We start from the raw sequence: 21,528 nt of genomic DNA, 5'->3' as shown, positions 1-21,528 counted from the left end.
CCAAACAAAAACATAATTAAAAAAAGTCAAACAAGGCAGGCAAAGGGAGAGTAAAAGGTTTATCAGCTAGCTGACTAAAACAATCATCATCAAAAAACAATCTTTCTCATGTAAACAATCACATACAATCATTCAGTGACAAATGACATTCTCGTCAACACATATCCCTCTACACTCACTGCCAGTTTTTGACACGCAAACACATATGGAAAGATACACACATCACACACAGGAACACACATTGAAGCAAACATATACACAAAGCATTGCGCTCAGTCACTGGCGAGTAACTGGTTTTCAGAGACGTGACCTGTGAAGGGTCCAAAGCTGAGGTGCTGATTCGCTCTGCTGTCTAGTGCGCATCAATGTTTTAGTATTATAGGAAATCTGGGCTGAATAGGTTAGTATTACAGGAAATCTGGGCTGTATAGGTCAGTATTACAGGAAATCTGGGCTGTATAGCTCAGTATTACAGGAAATCTGGGCTGTATAGGTTAGTATTACAGGAAATCTGGGCTGTATAGGTTAGTATTATAGGAAATCTGGGCTGTATATGTTAGTATTATAGGAAATCTGGGCTGTATAGGTTAGTATTATAGGAAATCTGGGCTGTGTAGGTTAGTATTACAGGAAATCAGGGCTGTATAGGTTAGTATTACAGGAAATCTGGGCTGTATAGGTAAGTATTACAGGAAATCTGGGCTGTATAGGTTAGTATTACAGGAAATCTGGGCTGTATAGGTTAGTATTATAGGAAATCTGGGCTGTATAGGTTAGTATTATAGGAAATCTGGGCTGTATAGGTTAGTATTATAGGAAATCTGGGTTGTATAGGTTAGTATTATAGGAAATCTGGGCTGTATAGGTTAGTATTATAGGGAATCTGGGTTGTATAGGTTAGTACTATAGGAAATCTGGGCTGTATAGGTTAGTATTATAGGGAATCTGGGTTGTATAGGTTAGTATTTTAGGAAATCTGGGCTGTATAGGTTAGTATTATAGGGAATCTGGGCTGTATAGGTTAGTATTATAGGAAATCTGGGCTGTATATGTTAGTATTATGGGAAATCTGGGCTGTATAGGTTAGTATTATAGGGAATCTGGGCTGTATAGGTTAGTATTATAGGAAATCTGGGCTGTATAGGTTAGTATTACAGGAAATCTGTGCTGTATAGGTTAGTATTACAGGAAATCTGGGCTGTATAGGTTAGTATTACAGGAAATCTGGGCTGTGGAGTTGGTTAGTATTACAGACAGCCTGGGATGTAGAGTAGGTTAGTATTACAGGCACTCTGGGCTGTGTAGGTTAATATTACAGGAAATCTGGGCTGCGGAGTAAGTTAGTACTACAAGCACTCTGGGTTGATAGAGTATGGGGTAACATGGAGGTACAAGGTCTGCACAGGGCATGTTTGAGGAGGGTGTGGTGATGGTATGGGTGAGTTACCTTTTATCAGTACCTTACACACACTACAGAAATATCCAGACAGGCATAAAGTTTACATGTTCAGCATGCGTTGCATATGTTTCCTCCCATGTCTCCAGTTTCTGTTTGGCTAATTGGTGTCTGTAATGTGTGATTTTATGTGGACTGGCATCCAATAGACCAGGATAAATGGTTAGGAAATAGATGGATGGATGGAAGGATGAATGGATGGATGGATATTGATACAGTCCTTATATACTTTAGATTGTGACCCTCAGTTTTTAATTAGTATGCTGCCTGCATTCTCCACCAATTCCACTGCTATTTTTGCCAGATTATTACAGCAGCGTGAAAGTGAGAGTTAGAGTGATGCGGAGGGTGACTAACAGAGCAGCAGGCTGTGAAGTGGGTGTCTCTTGGCGGTCTGTCCTGCTCCATGTACTGTCCTGGGTTACTGAGTCCTGCCTTGGTTTTTATGCCAGCCTGTTTGGGTCACATTGTGCCTTAAGTGCCTTGCTCTGCTCCAGACCTGGGAGCCTCATTTACGCCTAGAGTCATTGGTCTTCTTATGCTTATGGCCCAATTAGGCAGGAAATAAACAGCTAGAGAGAAATGTTGTCTTGCACACAGGCCTAGGATAGTAGATGAGCTGGTGAGCTGTTGTCATAGTAGCCCCTCTCCTCCTGATCGTGTACCTCTTGGAAAACATGCTGAATGGTGGAGAGAAATCACAGATGATACTGAAACTCGGCACCACATTTTTGGTGTCTTTCAAAGCTTTGAACCTCAGATGAAAGCCAGTATAGAAACCCAATCAGCCGAGGCTGGTTGGCATGATAAAGCCCAGGCCTTTGCTTCAGAGTCCTCCTTCATAATAAAGGCTGACAGCAGAATTTAGCGTAGAAAGCTTGAGGATGTGTTGCTGAGGATGTATGAGACAGAGGACATTTGAAAAGGTGTTGGGGCATTCGAGCAGGTGTTGCAGTAGGACACTTGAGCAGGTGTTGCAGTGGGGCACTCGAGCTGGTGTTGCAGTGGGACACTTGAGCAGGTGTTGCAGTGGGGCACTCGAGCTGGTGTTGCAGTGGGACACTTGAGCAGGGGTTGCAGTGGGGCACTCGAGCTGGTGTTGCAGTGGGACACTTGAGCAGGGGTTGCAGTGGGGCACTCGAGCTGGTGTTGCAGTTGGACACTTGAGCAGGTGTTGCAGTGGGGCACTCGAGCTGGTGTTGCAGTGGGACACTTGAGCAGGGGTTGCAGTGGGGCACTCAAGCAGGTTTTGCAGTGGGACACTTGAGGAGGTGTTTCAGTAAGGCACTTCAGCAGGTGTTGCAGTGGGACACTTAAGCAAATGTTGGAGTGGGGCACTTGAGCAGGTGTTGCAGTGGGGACTTGAGTTTCCCATGATTCCTCTGGGTGCAGAAGTTGTAAATCTTGTGTACCAGGTCTCAGGAGGGACACAAACAAGACACTATTCTGCTCTTTCCTGATGTCTGTACTGTGATGTTTACACTCTATGTATTATTTATACTTGTTATGAGCACTTTATGTTTCTTAATCCTCACGATGACTTTCTTCTGCTTTTTTTCTAAACCAGTGATTATAATCTGTGTACTATCCATACTTTTTTCTTCTCCTCATTTATAACATAAATGTTGTCTTTGAACTGTTGTTTATAATCTGTGTTGTTTATATCCTATATTTTTTACATTCAACTGGTGGTATATTCAAAATAATTTTTATATAGCACCTTTCATAACAGAGTTACCCCAAAGTGCTTTACATGGGTGTGTTGTAATTCATTCCTTCATCATTTATACAGAAAAAAACATCAAAAAAGGGAAAAGGGAAGAGATGTAAATAAAAGAAAGAAAGATGACAACAGAAAAGAGGAACCAAAATCTTCCAAGTAGGGAAAAAGAAATCCTCTGGGGGTCCAAGGTCAGCTGGCTGCCCCCCCTGGGCATGCTAATATTATAGAAAAAAGAAAGAGTAGGCCTGCTAGCTAAAAGCAAGGTGTAGACTGCGCTCAAGGTCAAAGCCAAAACTCTTTTGTGAAATCAGTTCTCTACCATTCTCTACATTGTATGTTTATTCTCGGTTTACCAGCAGCATAACTGAGATTTTTGAAAAGTGAGGATGAGCCTTGACTGGGGGGTCTGATTTTAATGAAAATAACCCCTGGTCTTTACTCCTCACTATCACGTCGCAAAAGTGAGGGAGGTAAAAGCCAGGATTTCGGGGGAACAAATGAGCTGTTATTGTACTTAGGCAGAGGCTGTGAAACAAAACAGACCTCAAGGGGTCAATAAACAGGGAACCAAGAGCGGGAAGGACTTGGGCATGCATGCAGACATGACTTCAATCACAGGACTGGGGGGCACAGGACTGGGAGGCACTCATACAGAACAGACGAGGGAGCAGACGAGGGGAAGCTGGAGTGATTCACATGAAGGCTGAAATGAGAGGTAAGACAAACAAACAATGGGTATGGCTTATTTAGGCCTGTCACATAGTCACCTGATCGCGATAATTGGAACTGACCGAGATTATTTTTTGCAAGAATCGCTTCCATTCATCTGGATAAAAATAGCTAGTTGAGACAGAGCCGTCATATTTTCCACACCATTTTCTACAGTGTAATGCTTGGCTGGCTTTTGTTTAACACCCACCTGCCCTATTTGTACCTCGCACTATGTGCAGCATTATACTTCACGTCAAATCGTATGACAGTGCCCGATGTGTGCCGCTTCGTTCCACAACATGTTCATGACCCTGCCTCATCCTGTTAATATTTCTTTTCACTACTTTTCCTTTCATTTCACGGGCTGGCTGCTTGCTCGGGATCTCCACCAGCCTAGACTATCAGACAGATATTAAGAGTTTGGATTCTTTGTGTTCTCTGTCTGTTTAATAAAAGTTCTGCACGGCACCTGCACTTGTGAGTGCGTGTTTATGCATCTCGTTATGGTGGGATGACTGTTTATGTCCCTGACTGCTGCAAACTGTTATGCTGTAGCAGAGTCAGTATATTATGGCAACAGGACAAAGAATTAGAGAAATGTGTTTTATTTTCCCATTTATTTCTGCTCCCACTCTTTTGGAGTGATATAAACAGGTGCACAGGCTTGCTAGAGCCTCGCTAGGGAGAGAACGAGGAGGCAGGAATGTGGGGTGTGACAGTATTTCCTCCCCCCCCCCCCCCCCCCCAAAAAAAAACGCATGCACTGCTCCCTTTGAGGAGGGGACCCATAGGGACCGAACAACAGGGCAAGGGATAACAGGAACGCTGCCCCGGGGGAATGACAATCATCAGGACAGGAGACAGAACACTAGGGAAGCAGAAGGAGCTTGGGCAGGACTGGGGACAACAGGGGAGACAGTAGGCTGTACATGCACTAAGAGGGCACCTGCAGCAGGACAAGGGCCCAGAGACAGAACACCACTAGGGGCAGAAGATAGACTAGGGTAGATAGGGGTGACACCAGGACAGGGCCCCAGACGAGTGATAACATGGTACAAAACACCGGGTAGACAAGACAGGGTACTACAGGGGCCAGGAAGTGGACACAGTCAGAGCTAGGAGCAGCAGGAACATGGCGGACAGGTAGAGGGACAAACATGGTCAGGGACAGTAGGTAGGGCCACAGGGGCAAGAAAAATGGAATAGGGCAAGGGGGCAAAAGCAAAGGCAGGGTTCTTAGGAAGGGGTCTTGACAAGGGGGAGCCCTGGAGTTCAGGGGGCAGGGCGCCAGCCCAGGGACATACAGGAGGCCCTCCTGGTTCTCAGTGGGTTAGTGGGACTGTGAGATCAGGCAGAGCTGGGGAAAGGTCCTGCAGGACAGAGGGAAAAGGGTGCCGAGGGGACAACTGAACTGAGTGGCAACGAGAGGAGAGCTGGACCAGGTGGCACTGAGGGTGACAGGGAACGGGAGCAGCCGGGTCAGTGCTGGACGGGGGCAAGGGACGAATAGGACTGGGGAAAAAGGTGCTGCTGGGATAGCGGAACCAGAGGGTACTGAGGGAACTGTGTGGTCAGGTGACGCCAGGGGACCTGCAAGACATGAAAAAAGCAGAGAGGATCTGCAGGATAGGGAACAGAGGGCACCATTGGGTCCTGGCGGAGGGTGCCGGGTGGATCAGGGGTTGCGCGGTTGGCCCGAATAGACACAGAGACCCTGCCTGCTCCTCTTCTGGGCCTCTGTATACTGTGGCGACTGTTTTGGGACTTGTGATGGGGTGTACGAGTGACGGGTACATGGGGCTCCGGACTGGACCGAGGGTTCCACTCAAGGCCCCCTAGCTGGGTCTTGCTTGGGTCTCTTCTCTCCAGGCTGGTGGTGGCCCAGGGATCAGATACTGGGCAAGTGGTGATCTGTGGGGGATGGGTGAGACACCAGGGCATCGACTGGAGATGAAGCGGGCGCCAGCATGACCACCAGCGCTGGTAGGCCAGCAGGAAACAATGAAGTAGGTGCCAGTGGGACCTCAGACATGGATGGGACATCTGGGGACAATGAAGAGGGCTGGATCCGGATGACCCCGGGCACCAAGGTGGGCGCCAGTGAGGGACCAGGAGATGGAGCTGGATCCTGTGTGGTAACTGTAAGCGAATGGGGCCGAGCTGCTATTCCTGGCAGCAACATTGGGGGAGCCACCTTCTCTGGGTCTGAAGTGCTAGCAAGAATGGATCGAGCTCTGGGCACCACAGAAGCATGGACGGGTTTTACAGACTCGGTGGGGCTCTGGAGTGGAGTGTCGTTAGAGCCACACTAGGGAGACAATGGGGGGGCAGGAATGTGGGGTGTGACACTCAGTTTATACTGTACTTTCAGTCTTTACTCTTTTGTTTATTTTCAGTATACTATCATTACTGTGCTGTTTGCATTGTACTTCCTCGGTACTCTTTGCACTGTACAGTCTGTCTGCTTTCTGTATTGAGTTTATTCTCATTACTCTGCTGTTTCCACTGCACATTCCATCTTTACTCTGTTGTTTACACTGTACAGTATATTCGATCTTTGCTGATTACTCTGCACATTCTGTCTTTGCTATTTACTTTATACATTCTGTTATACTCTGCTGTTTACACCATGCTTACTATCTGTACTCTTTTGGCTGTGTGTTCTGCCATATCCCCGCAGTAATGCAGCTCCTTTGAGTGCTGTGTTGCTTGTGCGTTTTCGCATCTTCCGTCTGCCTGTGATGCTGGATCTGCGACCTCTGTCTCATTTCTGGCTGATGGACATGTGCTTGGGCTGTGTTCCCTAAATGGTCCACGCTTTGGTTATACTGATGCTCTGCCACGGAGGGGAATCCTGGGGAAGCCCTCAGCCCCAAGGTAGAATGGGGCTGTGGAAGTTCCAGCTACACAGATCTCCTTGCTGTCACTCCTCCGCAGGCGGCTTCTCGGGGGGATGGACTCCGCAGATGCCGATGGTGTGTTTCATTCTCGCTCCGTTCGCAGTCATTACCACGTTTGCTCCTCTTTTCCCCGCCATGGGGCCTTCAGTGCCAGGGAACCATGATTGTGCCTGAGCACTGGGCAATTAGCGAAAGCACGTCTGGGAAGAAGCCCAGGAGAGAGTGAGGGAGGGGAACTGAGGTGTAGGAGCCTCTTGAATACAATTAATAATAAAGCAAATAATTTGCCGTCTTATATATTTATCTTCTTGTAGGATTAGTCTTATATTTTAATTGCGAGTGAGAGTCCTGCCAAGGTGTGGCCTCCTGGCCTGTGGATGGCGCTATGGAGCTATTTACTACCTGACTAAAAGGCTTCACATATGGCCTCCTGGCCCATTTTTTTCAGCCTCGACCTTGTTTTCTGCTGAGAAAAGAATTAAACAAAGGATAAGGCTAAAGTGCTTGACATTCAGCTGTTTTGTGAGAGTTTTTTTTGCATCATTGTATAGGCCACAGCTTTTAATTAAAAAGATTTAATTAAGGTTATACATTTACACGACTCTAAAGAGCATGAAGTGAGGGGTGTGGCTTGTGGGCCATTAGGAGCTGAGCCTTTGCAGTGTATCTCGATCAGTCTGTCCCGCAGTGCTGTTTCCTTCCTGCCTCTCTGAGTCCTCCTCACTGACATTTCCACACACATACAGATGGGTCTCCTGATTCCCTCCAAATCACTTCCCCCTGGTCTACCTGAAAGAAAAAGGAAGAGTGACAGAACGTGAGAAGAGGGCATTTAACACGTAGCAAATGCAACTTGGTAAAAGCCATTTCCACTTGGGATCATCAAGCTATGATGGATGTTTTTTATATTTATATTCCTATTCGTCTGAGATGCAGTAAACGGGCAGTACCATTTCAGGATAGGGGGGTCTGGCTAAAATGACTGTCATGTGAGGTTTTTAATGGCCATGTTTTAAGATATTCAGCACTATATTTTTCATATTAAAAGCTATATTTTCCCATTGGAGTCTATAAATTCGTTACCTGTACAAACAATAATGTTCAGAAACCTTATAAAAATTTTGAGGGATTGTCAATTTCACCCAGGCAGTGAAGCACAGTTAAGGCGACCTTCACAGACTGTGGGTGTAGGGGGTGTGTCTTCTTGTTATAATAGTATTATTAATTACCAAGGGGGATGCCGTTGTTCACTGCTAGCAGCCCTGGATGTGATTAGTGGCAATGGCACACCTGTTTATAAACGGTGGCGAGGACAGTGGTACGCAGAGAGGCACACTGAGCAGAATATAATGTGAGACAGAGGGGCACACTGAGCAGAGTATTGTGGGAGGCAGAGGGGCAAACTGAGCAGAGTATCCTGAGGGGCAGAGGGACACACTGAGCCGAGTATTGTGGGAGGCAGAGGGAGACACTGAACAGAGAAAAGTGGGAGGCAGAGTAGAAAACTGAGCAGAGTATTGTGGGAAGCAGAGAGGCACACTGAACAGAGTATTGTGAGAGGCAGAGGGACTCACTGAGCAGAGTATTGTGGGAGGCAGAGGGGCAAACTGAGCAGAGTATTGTGGGAGGCAGAGGGGCAAACTGAGCAGAGTATCCTGAGGGGCAGAGGGACACACTGAGCCGAGTATTGTGGGAGGCAGAGGGGCACATTGAGCAGCCCTTTGGGGATGATCGGTGATTAACACAGGAGGAGCTTGTCTGAAGCAGTCTTGGGGGGGGGGGGGGTCACAGAAGAATAGGCTTCCTTCCTCACGCTGAACCAGTGTAGATGCAGTCATTGATGTAGTAGCTGCATAATTGTCTTACTGTGCAAGGCATCATGGGAGTCTTCTTCTTCCTTTATAATTGGCTCCTTTGGTCACCTACATAGCCTATTGTGGAAACCTTTCATTTCTTTCTTTATTTGTTTGTTTAGCAGACTCTTTTATCCAAAATTACATACATTTTTGAGAAAGCAGGGTCTAGATGTCGCTCAGGGCCCAATCGTGACATCACTCTGCCGACCCCAGGACTTAAACAAGTGACCGTCAAGGTCTACTGAATCCGGAATTCTCCCAGATATTAATACATCTTAAATGTCCTTTATCCTGAAAATTTCACAATTTCACATATCTTTTTATGCATAAATGATTTATATTTCTATAAGTGTATCTGATCGTCTCAGACTTGGAAATGAGGCTGCAAACCTCAACTCAATCATTCCTGAATACATAATGAACAAAATCAACGTGAGGTTTCCGTGCTGCTTTTGTAAATAGCCACTTGTTGACTGACACGACTCAGGTGCCTTATCTTGATGGGCACCACAGGGAATAGGATTTTCACCAGTCAGGAGGAAGCATGAAAATGTGGGCACACTATATATGTGAGTGGATCAGTCACAGGCCCCTCTGAGTCAAACCTCTATAAATAGTGCAGTTCTGTGATCTCAGGGGCAAATGCCCAGGAGAGGGAGAAAGGAAAAGAACCAAAATAATGGTCTGATGTTATGCTGATTATTAAAGTGTTGGGGAAGCAGGATAAGCTGCCCTACTGTGGGGGCGTTGCAGTGCGGGGGGGCTGAGGGAGGCAACACAGAATCATCGCGGTGAAGCACTTGCTGGGCCCTCGCCTGTAACGGCGCAGTTACATCTCAGCGGCGCACTCAGGCTCCATCTCGGGCTCAAAGCTCTAGGCCACTGGGCAAGAGAGAGGCATGGGACAGAGAGGCACCACCATCGTACGAAAGGAGCAGAGCAGCTGAGGTCATCAGGTGATTCAGGTGCACAAAGGCTATGTGAGCTTGCCGCATGCTTCTCATGTACATGAATTGCGGAGCGTGATGTTTTATTTATAGATCACAACCTGTCCTTCCTAAAGGGTGGCACCTCTACAGCCAGTGCACATGCTCATTCTGTCCAGAAGACAGTGGAGCTCCACCCCTTTCCTTTGCTGTCCATTCTCAGGTGTCAGGTGGCTCGAAACACATGTTACTCCATCATTTGTGTAGGAAACAAGCCTAATGTTTCCAGGGTAAAGGAAAATAAAATAATAATAAAGAGACACTCACGGTCTCTGAGATGAAATTCAATCTATTGTTCTCAAAAGGGAATGCAGTGCATTTCTTAAAAATATTTTTAAATTTGTGCATGCGAATGGAAGGAGCGATCTCCTGCATGTTTCTGCTGGCCCAGGGTGCTCTGTGTAAAGCGTGTGTGTGGGTCTCTTTCTGCTCATCCAGGGTGCTCTGTCTAAAGTGTGTGTGTGTGGGTCTCTTCCTGCTGACCCAGGGTACTCGGTCCAAAGAGAGTGTGTGGGTTTCTTCCTGCTGATCCAGTGTGCTCTGTCCAAAGCGTGTGTGTGGGTCTCTTCCTGTTTACCCAGGGTGTTCTGTCTATTGTGTGTGTTTGGGTCTCTTCCTGCTGACCCAGGGTGCTCTGTGTAAAGTGTCTGTGTGGGTCTCTTCCTGCCGACCCAGGGTGATCTTTATAAAGCATGTGTGTGGGTCAGTTCCTGCTAAACCAGGGTGCTCTGTATAAAGTGTGTGTGTGGGTCTCTTCCTGCCGACCCATGGTGCAGTCTTCGAATCTGTATTGCTGACCGAAGTCAATCAAAGCACAAATCAGAGGACTTGGTTTCTTACTAGCCTTTATTTAAATGTTGAGTATGATGTTTTCAGTTTCCCAATGAATTTAATGATGGCTGCCAATGAGCTTTATTCTTTTTTAATGCACTCACAGCTTTGTTGATTATTACTTGAGTTATTTTACATTTCATTAGGAGGATTTCAGACTGTCATGCCTGGTATGGTAATATCCCATACACTTCGACACACGGACAGCCACACACATACGCGCGCACAGACACACACACACACAGACACACATACACACATCAGTAGGTGGGCTGATTTTATAATGTTTGTGGACACAGCTATGATTTGTCTTCTTTTGTTCATGACCTTCCATCTTGAGGTTACCTGCCATCAGCCGAGCTATGCTAATTAGCAGTCGGAGCTGATTAATTGGCTGTAATAGGGTGCCGTATGTGTGGTGCTGGCCGGGTCCGAGCTGACCCGGAGCTCTCTGTGCTGCCGTAATTAGCGCATGTGGCTGTTACTCTGATGGACTGCTCTTCCCCCCACGGCGCCCCCTGCCTTTGTCCATGCTGTGGTCGAGCTGATCCTCATGCATTTTCATGCTCTTAATACATCTGATAATTGCTTTCTGTTTGCACTCCGTGCCTAACAGCAAAATGCACCAATAACTACAAAACAAACACATTAGGAATCATGTGATAAAACACAATACTATTTTACTTTTATTTTCATCCTTAAGATATAATGTGTAATTCTCATGCAAATTCCTTACTGTGTATCTGTAAGAACACATAACATGAAATATCCACATATTTTCCTTAATTCAATTAAACTCTCTAAAATAGTGTGAAATTTTACTCTAGTCACCAAGATTTTATCTTCGGGACATTTTCTATAAATGTAAAATATCCGCTAAGAATAACCAGTGTGAGAATTTTATGAACTATGATCAGTCGGCGCCCCATCCTAGGTTGTTCCGTGCCTTGCACCTGTAGCCACAGGAATAGGCTCCGGACCGCCTGCAGCCCTGAATAGCACAAATGTTTTCAGAAAATGGATGGAGAATTTTAAGAGGTTATCATCCATCCATCCATCCATCCATTTTCCAAACCGCTTATCCTACTGGGTCGCGGGGGGTCCAGAGCCTATCCCGGAAGCAATGGGCACGAGGCAGGGAACAACCCAGGATGGGGGACCAGCCCATCACAGGGCACATTCACACACCATTCACACCTACGGGCAATTTAGCAACTCCAGTTAGCCTCAGCATGTTTTTTGACTGTGGGGGGAAACCGGAGTAGAGGTTATCATGAATCCTTGAAACCACATCTGTGCTCTGCATCCCTGTGTACTCTGTATATCCATACATACACACTGATTGTATATTTAGGGGGTTTAATGGTACTGTCTTAAGCTACAAAACATATGCATCAAAGCCCATCAAGGGATCGCCACCAAAGGAGGGATGTAATGCTACCACTAGATGGAGTATTTTTGAGTGTTTTGCCACTTACTACATTTGCCCTTATAACCTCTTTTTCTACCCCCTTTTCTACATTCCTTAAATCCCATCCCCGTTCCCCAGAGTACAGGTGGAGTTCTACGTGAATGAGAACACTTTCAAGGAACGTCTGAAGCTGTTCTTCATCAAAAACCAAAGATCCAGTGAGTGATGCAGCGCAGTGGGCCGAGTGTGAGGGACAGATGTGAGAGGTGTTTGTGGGTGTGTGTGTGTGTACACGTGTGTCTTTGTGCATGTGTGTGTGTCTGCATGTAGATTAGGTTTATATTGTAATTTGGGGACAATGTAATAAAAACCTGTTATTTTGACGTGAGGATAATTTTTTCACAAAGTCTTGTGAATGCAATAAAAAAACAAAAAATGCCAAAAGTCTCATATTTTGTTTGGTTAATTATGATTAAGATTAGGTCTGAATGGGGGTTAAGGTCATCGTGTTGGGATTAGAGTTTTCTCCACAGAAATGACTGGAGAGTCTGCACAAAGATATAATTACAAACCTGTGTGTGTCTTCTGCATGTCTGTGTGTATGCGTGCACGTGTGTGTGTGTCTCTGCGTGTGTGCTTCTGTGTGTGCATGTGTGTCTGTGTGCATGTGTGTATCTTCTGCACACAAATGCATGTAGAAGACGACTTGGGGTCTGCGAGTGTGTCTGCGTGTGTGCTGTGCATGGGTGTGTGCGAGTGTGTCTGTGTGTGTGCTGTGCATGGGTGTGTGCGAGTGTGTCTGCGTGTGTGCTGTGCATGGGTGTGTGCGAGTGTGTTTGTATGTGATAATGAAAGCAGCTAGGCCACGTGATATTTGTATCTTTATGGCGACATTGTGGGGTGACAGTTTGTTGTACTGTACCTTTGTTGGATGGATAACAGGCTTCACGGGCAATTGCCCCTTTTGTGGACAGATGATCGCTTTGCCCTCGATTTGTGAATGGTTTCTAAAGTTCTGAATAAGTCCCACTTGCTCTCATTGTGTCTGGCTGCTGGGCTGACCTGCTCCTCCTCTGTGCACTGTTTCCACTACATCTCTTGTTCCTCCTGCAGGTCTGAGGGTGCGACTGTTCGACTTCTCCCTGAAGGTGCTCAGCTGCATACTCTACATGATGCGGGTGTTGCTGGATGACCCGCGGGAGGGGCGGGGTGGATGGTGAGAGTGGGGCGGGGACATAGTGTGTGTGGGTGGAGCTAAAGTGAGAGTAGGGAAGGACATAGCATATGTGGATGGAGGGATAGTAGGGCTAAGTCATATCATATTGATATTATATTGCTCATGCACAGTAATCACCAGGGCTTCAGACGACAGGTGAAACATTTGGATTTTTGGGATTATATGGATGTTTATTTATGTGCACAATTTGGTAAGCAGTTTAGTAGTAATCAGTATAAACTAATATTAATGAGGTATTTTAAGACACAATAAAGCTAGTGATCAGTATAAATTTGGCATATATTTATGTTTAATAAACATGTCAAACATTAAATCGCTTTTTACCTTTCCACAAGGTCCACAAGATCTCCTATCCAAAAGATCTATTTTAAAAGATGTTGCGACTGCTGAGCTGTTCCTTTCTTCACCACCACTGCATATCACACTGAAGTATACCAAACCATAGTATACCAAAACAGTGTTATGTGGTGTGCTGCACTACAGTGCATGTTGCACTGAAGTATTCCAAACCATAGTATACCAAAACAGTATTTTGTGGTATCCTCTGCTACAGTTCATGTTGCACTGAAGTATACCAAACTATAGTATACCAAAACAGTGTTATGTAGTGTACTTCGCTACAGTGCATGTTGCACTGAAGTATACCAAACCATAGTATACCAAAACAGTGTTATGTGGTGTGCTCCATTACAGTGCATGTTGCACTGAAGTATACCAATTCATAGTATATCAAAACAGTGTTATGTGGTGTGCTCCACTACAGTGCATGTTGCACTGAAGTATTCCAAACCATAGTATACCAAAACAGTGTTATGTGGTGTGCTTCTCTAACGAAATTTGATAAGTAAATAGATATGCCAAGTTTATACAGATTACCAACTTTTGGGCATCTCATTATCTCTGTACTATTTTAGCTGTACTCATAATTTCCTTACCAAATGATGGTCGTAAATACACGTCCATATAGCACAAAAAGCTGGCATCAGAGCAATGGTCTCATCTGTCATCGGAAGTGCTGGTGATTTTTGCGCATGCTCAATATAATATCCATACGCAATATTTCCAAAAGTAACACCTGCCTTTACACACACATAAGCTTTAATGACATCCTGTCATGAACTTAGGTGCCCGGAGTGCAGAGAGAAGCGCAAGAAGCCAGGAGTTGAGGAAACATGGGATTTAATAAATGACACGGCAGGCGAACACTGGTTGAGACGACAGTGACAGAACTGGGGAAGCAAACTCTGACGTGGACTTAAATGAACCGAAACAAAGAGGACAATTCAAAACAGCTGGCCAACACGGAGAGTCCACACGGGGTTAAGGAGGGGGGCGTGGCACACAGGAGGATCGGACGAGCTGGTCATGACACGTCCCATGCTTTATACATGAGCTTTAATAAGTTGGCCCACCCTTTGCAGCTATACAGCTTCAGTTCTTCTGGGAAAGCTGTTCACAAGGTTTAGGAGTGTATATGTTATTTGCAAGTTAAAATAGATGTTTAAACAGTTTTATATAATTAGATGATAATAGACATGTGATGGTGTGACTGGATATTTCGCTCTTCCTCAGCTGGGAGTGTTCTAGGCTGAACTCATCTGCCCAGCTCCGGACTCAGTTTGACTGGTAAGTCCTGCATCAACGCATAGACTCATAGGCCCAGAGCAGAGCAGAAGGGTTACCTTAGGATAGATACAGCTATAGGATAGGTAGCATATACCCCAATGAAGGGCATTTCAGAGAACAGAAGCACTTCCAGTGATATCGAGTACCCACTCATCAGCATACAGATTTGAAGTATGTGCTGACATCTTATAATTGGCTACCATCCCACTGGGTGGAGGTTCTGGGGCAAACCCAGGTCATGCTGGAGGTATTACACTGACTCTCCCAGCTGGCTTGGAAATGTCTGGGAAGGGCTCTGGAATGGCTAGAGTGCCTGGCCATGGAAAAGTGAGGTTCTGTCTGATCTGCTGCTTTGAGCTTCCAGAAAGAAAGTGTAAAGATGATTTTAATGACGACGATTGACATCTCGTTTTTATGCGTCTTGAGCCCTCTGTGTGTTTCCTGCTCTGTATTTGATGCCTCTCTGTGGGTGCAGGTCGCTGATTCTCTGGGTGGACAGACCTCTTCCTCTCTGGGCTCTACAGGTGAGTCCCATGGAGATTCCGTGCTCAGACCCCAGTGTGGCTTGTGACAAACGAACACAGACTTCGGCATCCCGGGAGGAATAAGAGGCGGGTATCAGCACTGGGCCATTGGGGTTGCATGTCAGTCCTGCGCTGCTGTGACTACTCAGGTCATGTATCAGATATCCTGGGCATGTGTGACTACTGCGGGGCTGTGGCTGCAGAGGTGAGTGTCACTATTTCTGTCCAAGTGCCAGTGTCATCATATGGTTGTGCAGTACTGGGACTTAGTGACAGTGTCATCATATGGTTGTGCAGTACTGGGACTTAGTGACAGTGTCATCATATGGTTGTGCAGTACTGGGACTTAGTGACAGTGTCATCATACGGTTGTGCAGTACTGGGACTTAGTGACAGTGTCATCATATGGTTGTGCAGTACTGGGACTTAGTGACAGTGTCATCATACGGTTGTGCAGTACTGGGACTTAGTGACAGTGTCATCATACGGTTGTGCAGTGCTGGGACTTAGTGACAGTGTCATCATACGGTTGTGCAGTACTGGGACTTAGTGACAGTGTCATCATATGGTTGTGCAGTACTGGGACTTAGTGACAGTGTCATCATACGGTTGTGCAGTACTGGGACTTAGTGACAGTGTCATCATACGGTTGTGCAGTGCTGGGACTTAGTGACAGTGTCATCATACGGTTGTGCAGTGCTGGGACTTAGTGACAGTGTCATCAGACGGTTGTGCAGTGCTGGGACTTAGTGACAGTGTCATCATACGTTTGTGCAGTGCTGGGACTTAGTGACAGTCTCATCATACGTTTGTGCAGTGCTGGGACTTAGTGACAGTGTCATCATACGGTTGTGCAGTGCTGGGACTTAGTGACAGTCTCATCATACGTTTGTGCAGTGCTGGGACTTAGTGACAGTGTCATCATACGGTTGTGCAGTGCTGGGACTTAGTGACAGTGTCATCATACATTTGTGCAGTGCTGGGACTTAGTGACAGTGTCATCATACGTTTGTGCAGTGCTGGGACTTAGTGACAGTGTCATCATACGTTTGCGCAGTGCTGGGACTTAGTGACAGTGTCATCATACGGTTGTGCAGTGCTGGGACTTAGTGACAGTCTCATCATACGTTTGTGCAGTGCTGGGACTTAGTGACAGTGCTGTATTTCCTGGGATAACTGTTACAACACCAGGTCACCTAAAGTCGCTGCTGCAGGGTTGAGGTCATTCAGAGTCATTGATGCAGTGCCGAGGTTACTGGGAATCATTGCTGCAGTACTGTGTTTATTGGGACTCATTTCTGCAGTGTTGAGGTCATAGAGAGTCATTGCTGACACATAGCCTGGTCTGGAATCTGGGACCACACCTATTTACCCTTTCATTCCTGCCCTGCCCAGACACATTATGGAATCATGCCTTCGCCTTGGCTGTGTGTGAGTATTTTAGGTGACATGGCCATATTTGTATTGAGATACATTTTCCGTAGCAGTTGTTTTTGTCTGGCATGCATGTAAATTTTAAAGATCATCACCATCCTCACAGGCCCCTATCATATAATGAGCATCTCCATCCTCACAGACTAGATCAGGGAGCTCGTCCCAGGCCCCTGTTACATAATGATCATCTCCACCCTCGCGTGCTAAACCAGTGAGCCCTGCCCAGGCCCCTGTCACATAGTGATCATCTCCACCCTCGCGTGCTAAACCAGAGAGCCCTCCCCAGGCCCCTGTCACATAGTGATCATCTCCATATTCGCCTGCTAGACCAGAGAGCCCTCCCTAGACCCCTGTCACATAATGGTCATCTCCACCCTCGCCTGCTAAACCAGAGAGCCCTCGTCAGTACACTATCACGTAATGAAATTCTATAGCTAAATATTTTGAGTTTGTGTGATAATGGTTTCCTGTAACTACTTATCTCTAATTGTTGGGCTTGTCAACTTCCTTCTACTTGTTTTTGTTAACATAAATAATACAGACGAAAAACATATATATTTTTGGTAATTTGTGGATTTTTTCAGACCTGCGTGTGTCTGGGCAGGGGCCTACTGTCCGGGCCGACCTCACTCCCTACGCAGAGCACTGGGTGCTCCTCTCCAATCGAGACTGTCACGCTCAGGAATCGCTTGGATGCACCCAGAATTTAAGCTTGGTGGTACTGAGCTAACACATAATAAGCACTGTGCAGAACGGCTGTTCTGTGTCTGATATTATCAGGCTTTGCGGCATAATGTTGGTTCCTTTACTCAAGAACAGCTGCTTCCTTTCAAGGGCAGGAGATGGGAATCTCCACAAGGACCCGAAGAGCTGGGGACTTTTGTTGTGAAATGGCACTCAGTGGATTAATTAAAGCCATTCGGCCAGAAATGCAGTGTGAGTTGTTCCCTGACTGAGCCACTTTCCAGCTGGCAGCTAATTTCTAACCTTGAAAGCCAGGTTTTGTGGGGAAATGATTTTAATTGGCCACCGATTTCTTTGACGGATTGGCTGAGTGTTGAGGAACAATGAAATGCCACATGTACTGCGTCCTACTGGGCAGTGACCTCATACCCATTGATTCTGCGAGGGGTATGTCCTGGGCAGTGACGTCATACCCATTGAAGCTGAGAGGGGTGTGTCCTGCGTCCTCCTGGGCAGTGACGTCATACCCATTGAAGCTGAGATGGGTGTGTCCTGCATCCTCCTGGGCAGTGACGTCATACCCATTGAAGCTGAGAGGGGTGTGTCCTGCATCCAACTGGGCAGAGACGTCATGCTCATTGAAGCTGAGATGGGTGTGTCCTGCGTCCTCCTGGGCAGTGACGTCATACCAATTGAAGCTGAGAGGGTTGTGTCCTGCATCCTCCTGGGCAGTGACCTCATACCCATTGAAGCTGAGATGGGTGTGTCCTGCGTCCTCCTAGGCAGTGACGTCATACCCATTGAAGCTGAGAGGGGTGTGTCCTGGGCCCTCCTGGGCAGAGATGTCATGCTCATTGAAGCAGAGAGGGGTGTGTCCTGGGTCCTCCTAGGCGGTGACCTCATGCTCATTGAAGCTGAGAGGGCTGTGTCCTGGGTCCTCCTGGGCAGTGACCTCATACCCATTGATTCTGGGAGGGGTTTGTCCTGGGCAGTGACCTCATGCCCATTGAAGCTGAGAGGGGTGTGTCCTGGGCAGTGACCTCATGCCCATTGAAGCTGAGAGGGGTGTGTCCTGGGCCCTCTTGGGCGGTGACAATTAATGTATATTAAAGCTGTTAAGCTACAGTTAGATCCATATCAAGTATTTGGACATTTTTGCAATTTTTGTAATTTTTTGTAACCATCATGATGGATATGAAGATGTATTGGAAGTATTGGCTTTAATTTAAGGGGTTTAACAAAGGTATTGCATTGTGCTATCAGAAATTACTCCTCCATTTTCAAAATCTCAAAAGTAATTGGACATGTGACTGAGACAGAGTTTCTTGGCTAGGTGTGACCTTTTCCCTCGATACTCCAAGAAAAATTAAGAAAAAAAAAAGGGTTGGAGTTTATTCCAAGCACTGAATTTGCATTTGGTAGCTATTCACTGGAACTCGACATGAGGTGCAAAGAGGTGTCAATGCAAGTGAAGGAGGCCATCATTAGGCTGAAAAAAACAAAATAAACCTATTAGAGAGATAGTTAAAGCTTTAAGAGTGCCCAGCTTAGCAACACCACAAGGCCTGAGAGACCGCGGAAGACAGCTCATGTGGATGATCTTAGAATTATTTCCTTTGTGAAGAAACACCCCTTCACAACATCTAGCCAGGTTGAGATCACCCTTGAAGAGGTTGGTGTGCATTATAATGGAGGGAGTTTCAGAATGTTACAGTATGTGGAGTAATAGTGCTACAGTGTCGGGAGTATCAGTGTGATAGTAAGGGGAGTTACGGTGTAGGAGTATCAGTGTTACAGTGGAGCGAGTTTCAGAATGTTACAGTATGTGGAGTAATAGTGCTACAGTGTCAGGGGTATCAGTGTGATAGTAAGGGGAGTTACGTTGTACGCTGTATCAGAAAGTTTCAGTATGTGGAGTATCTCAGTGTGGGGACATTTGGGAAATACAAACCTACACATACTCCAGGTGAGTAGCAGCAATGCTGTCGTTGTCTTCCTAACATTGAGAAATGTGCCATTGTCCCTAATTAAAGTTTTGCTTTCCTTATGACTGTCCTGAGAAATCCCTTTTGTGGATCTGAAGTGTGTTTTCTCTCTCTCTCCAGCTTTTTTGAGGAACCTCTTACAGATTTTGTCTGTTTTTCCCCTTCAGGTGTTGGTGGCATTTATCAGCCTTTCAGAGACCATGCTACTGGTGTATCTCAGCTATAAGGTGAGAAGAAAAAGGTGTACAGTGGAATAACACTGACTTCTGTCTGAAGCTGGCATCGCGTTTTCATGTGCCCATGAATATTACAAGTAAACAGCCAAACACCCTCACAGTGTTGATCATCAGCGTTATGTATTGAGGGCTAATTTTTCATACATGATACTGTATCTATGGCAGATTTTAATAATGTTACACAATATAATGTTACATACGGTATTAGTATCACAGACCAGGTAAATCAGTGTCCTGCTGGTATAACTCTGGTGTGAAAGGCAGTGAAAATGCATAAAAACTGCCCCCACCCCCCCATACCCCAGGCCAATAAATCCAGGCTTCTGGTTTGGAGAGGGCTGCCCTCATGGAGGGCCCTGATATCGGGATGTAGCTCTTCACTGAGTACACAGAGTCATTGACAGCCATTCGGAGATGGGTAACAAACCACCGCGGATCTATCTGAATCTGAACACCTTCTCTATCATGCACTGAGTGGCTCCCCCACGGCGCGCCCCACACACACTGGAGGAAAAGCCCCGAGGTGCCTTTCAATGCCTCTGTCCTCCCACAGTGATGCTCCATGACACGCAGGGATCAGAAAGTAAGTTGCAGTGCACTAATGTACAAAGAAGGCATCAAAGGGCTGCACTCACATCTCACACCTCCGCTTTGTGCTGCAAAGGGCTTCCTGTCTGAACTTTCTGGCAAAGCCTGTGGGACGCCAGTCTAGCCGCTCTCCCTCTGCATTAACTGCAGTAGTCATGGCAATGCATGGCGCTCCCTGACCTCTGACCCCTGACCTATGTGTAATTATGTGCCTCCTCCAGGGTAACGTGTGGGAGCAAGTTCTGAGAGTTCCCTTCATACTGGAGATGATCAGCACTGTTCCCTTTGTCATTACTGTGAGCAGCCCGACCCACCCAGCAATACGCACACACAGCAATACACACATGAAGCAATACTCATACACAGCAATGCACACACACAGCAAAACGCACAGACAGCAATACGCACACACCGCAATACACACATGAAGCAATACTCATACACAGCAATGCACACACACAGCAATACGCACAGACAGCAATACGCACACACAGCAATACACACATGAAGCAATACTCATATACAGCAATGCACACACACAGCAATACGCACAGACAGCAATACGCACAGAAAGACACCCACACACACACACGCATGAGTTAGATGGCCGTTTCCATTGCTGTACTGTCTCTCTCTTCAGGTGATCCTGCCTTCTCTGAGGAATCTGTTCATCCCTGTCTTTCTCAACTGCTGGCTGGCCAAGCATGCTCTGGAGAACATGATCGTGAGCATAACCAGAACCGGAAGCAGTATCAGGGCTTGGATTCCCATGTCCCCCTCTGGCCTCATGCCCTCTAACAGCAGAAACGCATCAATGCACAGCCACACACACACACACACACACAGACCGAATCACGCACACACACCGAGTCACACACATAAAGACACACACCGAATCACACACACACACACAGACACACACCGAATCACGCACACACACCGAGTCACACACACTCAGACACACACCGAATCACGCACACACACCGAGTCACACACACACAAACACACACCGAATCATGCACACACACACACAGACACACACCGAATCACACACACACACACACCGAGTCACACACACACTGAGTCACACACACGCACACACCGAGTCACACACACATACATACAGACACACACCGAATCACACACACACATACACACACACACCGAGTCACACACACGCACTGAGTCACACACACATACACACACACACCGAGTCACACACACTGATTCACACACACACGCACACACACACAGACAAACACCGAGTCACACACACAGACACACCGAGTCTCACACACACAGAGACACACCGAGTCACTCACACACACACACACACACAC

At 46.5% G+C, this 21,528-nt stretch overlaps 1 protein-coding gene across 1 annotated transcript in view; it reads left to right on the top strand.

The window, feature by feature from the left end:
* LOC125741753 (potassium channel subfamily T member 2-like) overlaps positions 1-21,528 on the top strand; it is a 68,247-nt gene that overhangs the window by 13,272 nt on the left and 33,447 nt on the right. The window contains exons 2-8 of the mRNA XM_049013050.1: positions 12,013-12,092; positions 12,988-13,090; positions 14,684-14,737; positions 15,213-15,261; positions 19,532-19,591; positions 20,410-20,484; positions 20,829-20,912. Coding sequence (XP_048869007.1) covers positions 12,013-12,092; positions 12,988-13,090; positions 14,684-14,737; positions 15,213-15,261; positions 19,532-19,591; positions 20,410-20,484; positions 20,829-20,912 — 505 coding nt within the window. The remainder of the gene's footprint in view (positions 1-12,012; positions 12,093-12,987; positions 13,091-14,683; positions 14,738-15,212; positions 15,262-19,531; positions 19,592-20,409; positions 20,485-20,828; positions 20,913-21,528) is intronic.

This window comes from Brienomyrus brachyistius, chromosome 5 (assembly GCF_023856365.1).
Source record: "Brienomyrus brachyistius isolate T26 chromosome 5, BBRACH_0.4, whole genome shotgun sequence".
NCBI lineage: Eukaryota > Metazoa > Chordata > Actinopteri > Osteoglossiformes > Mormyridae > Brienomyrus > Brienomyrus brachyistius.
Note: the sequence above shows the minus strand (reverse complement) of the source record. Positions and strands in the feature narration are given on the sequence as shown.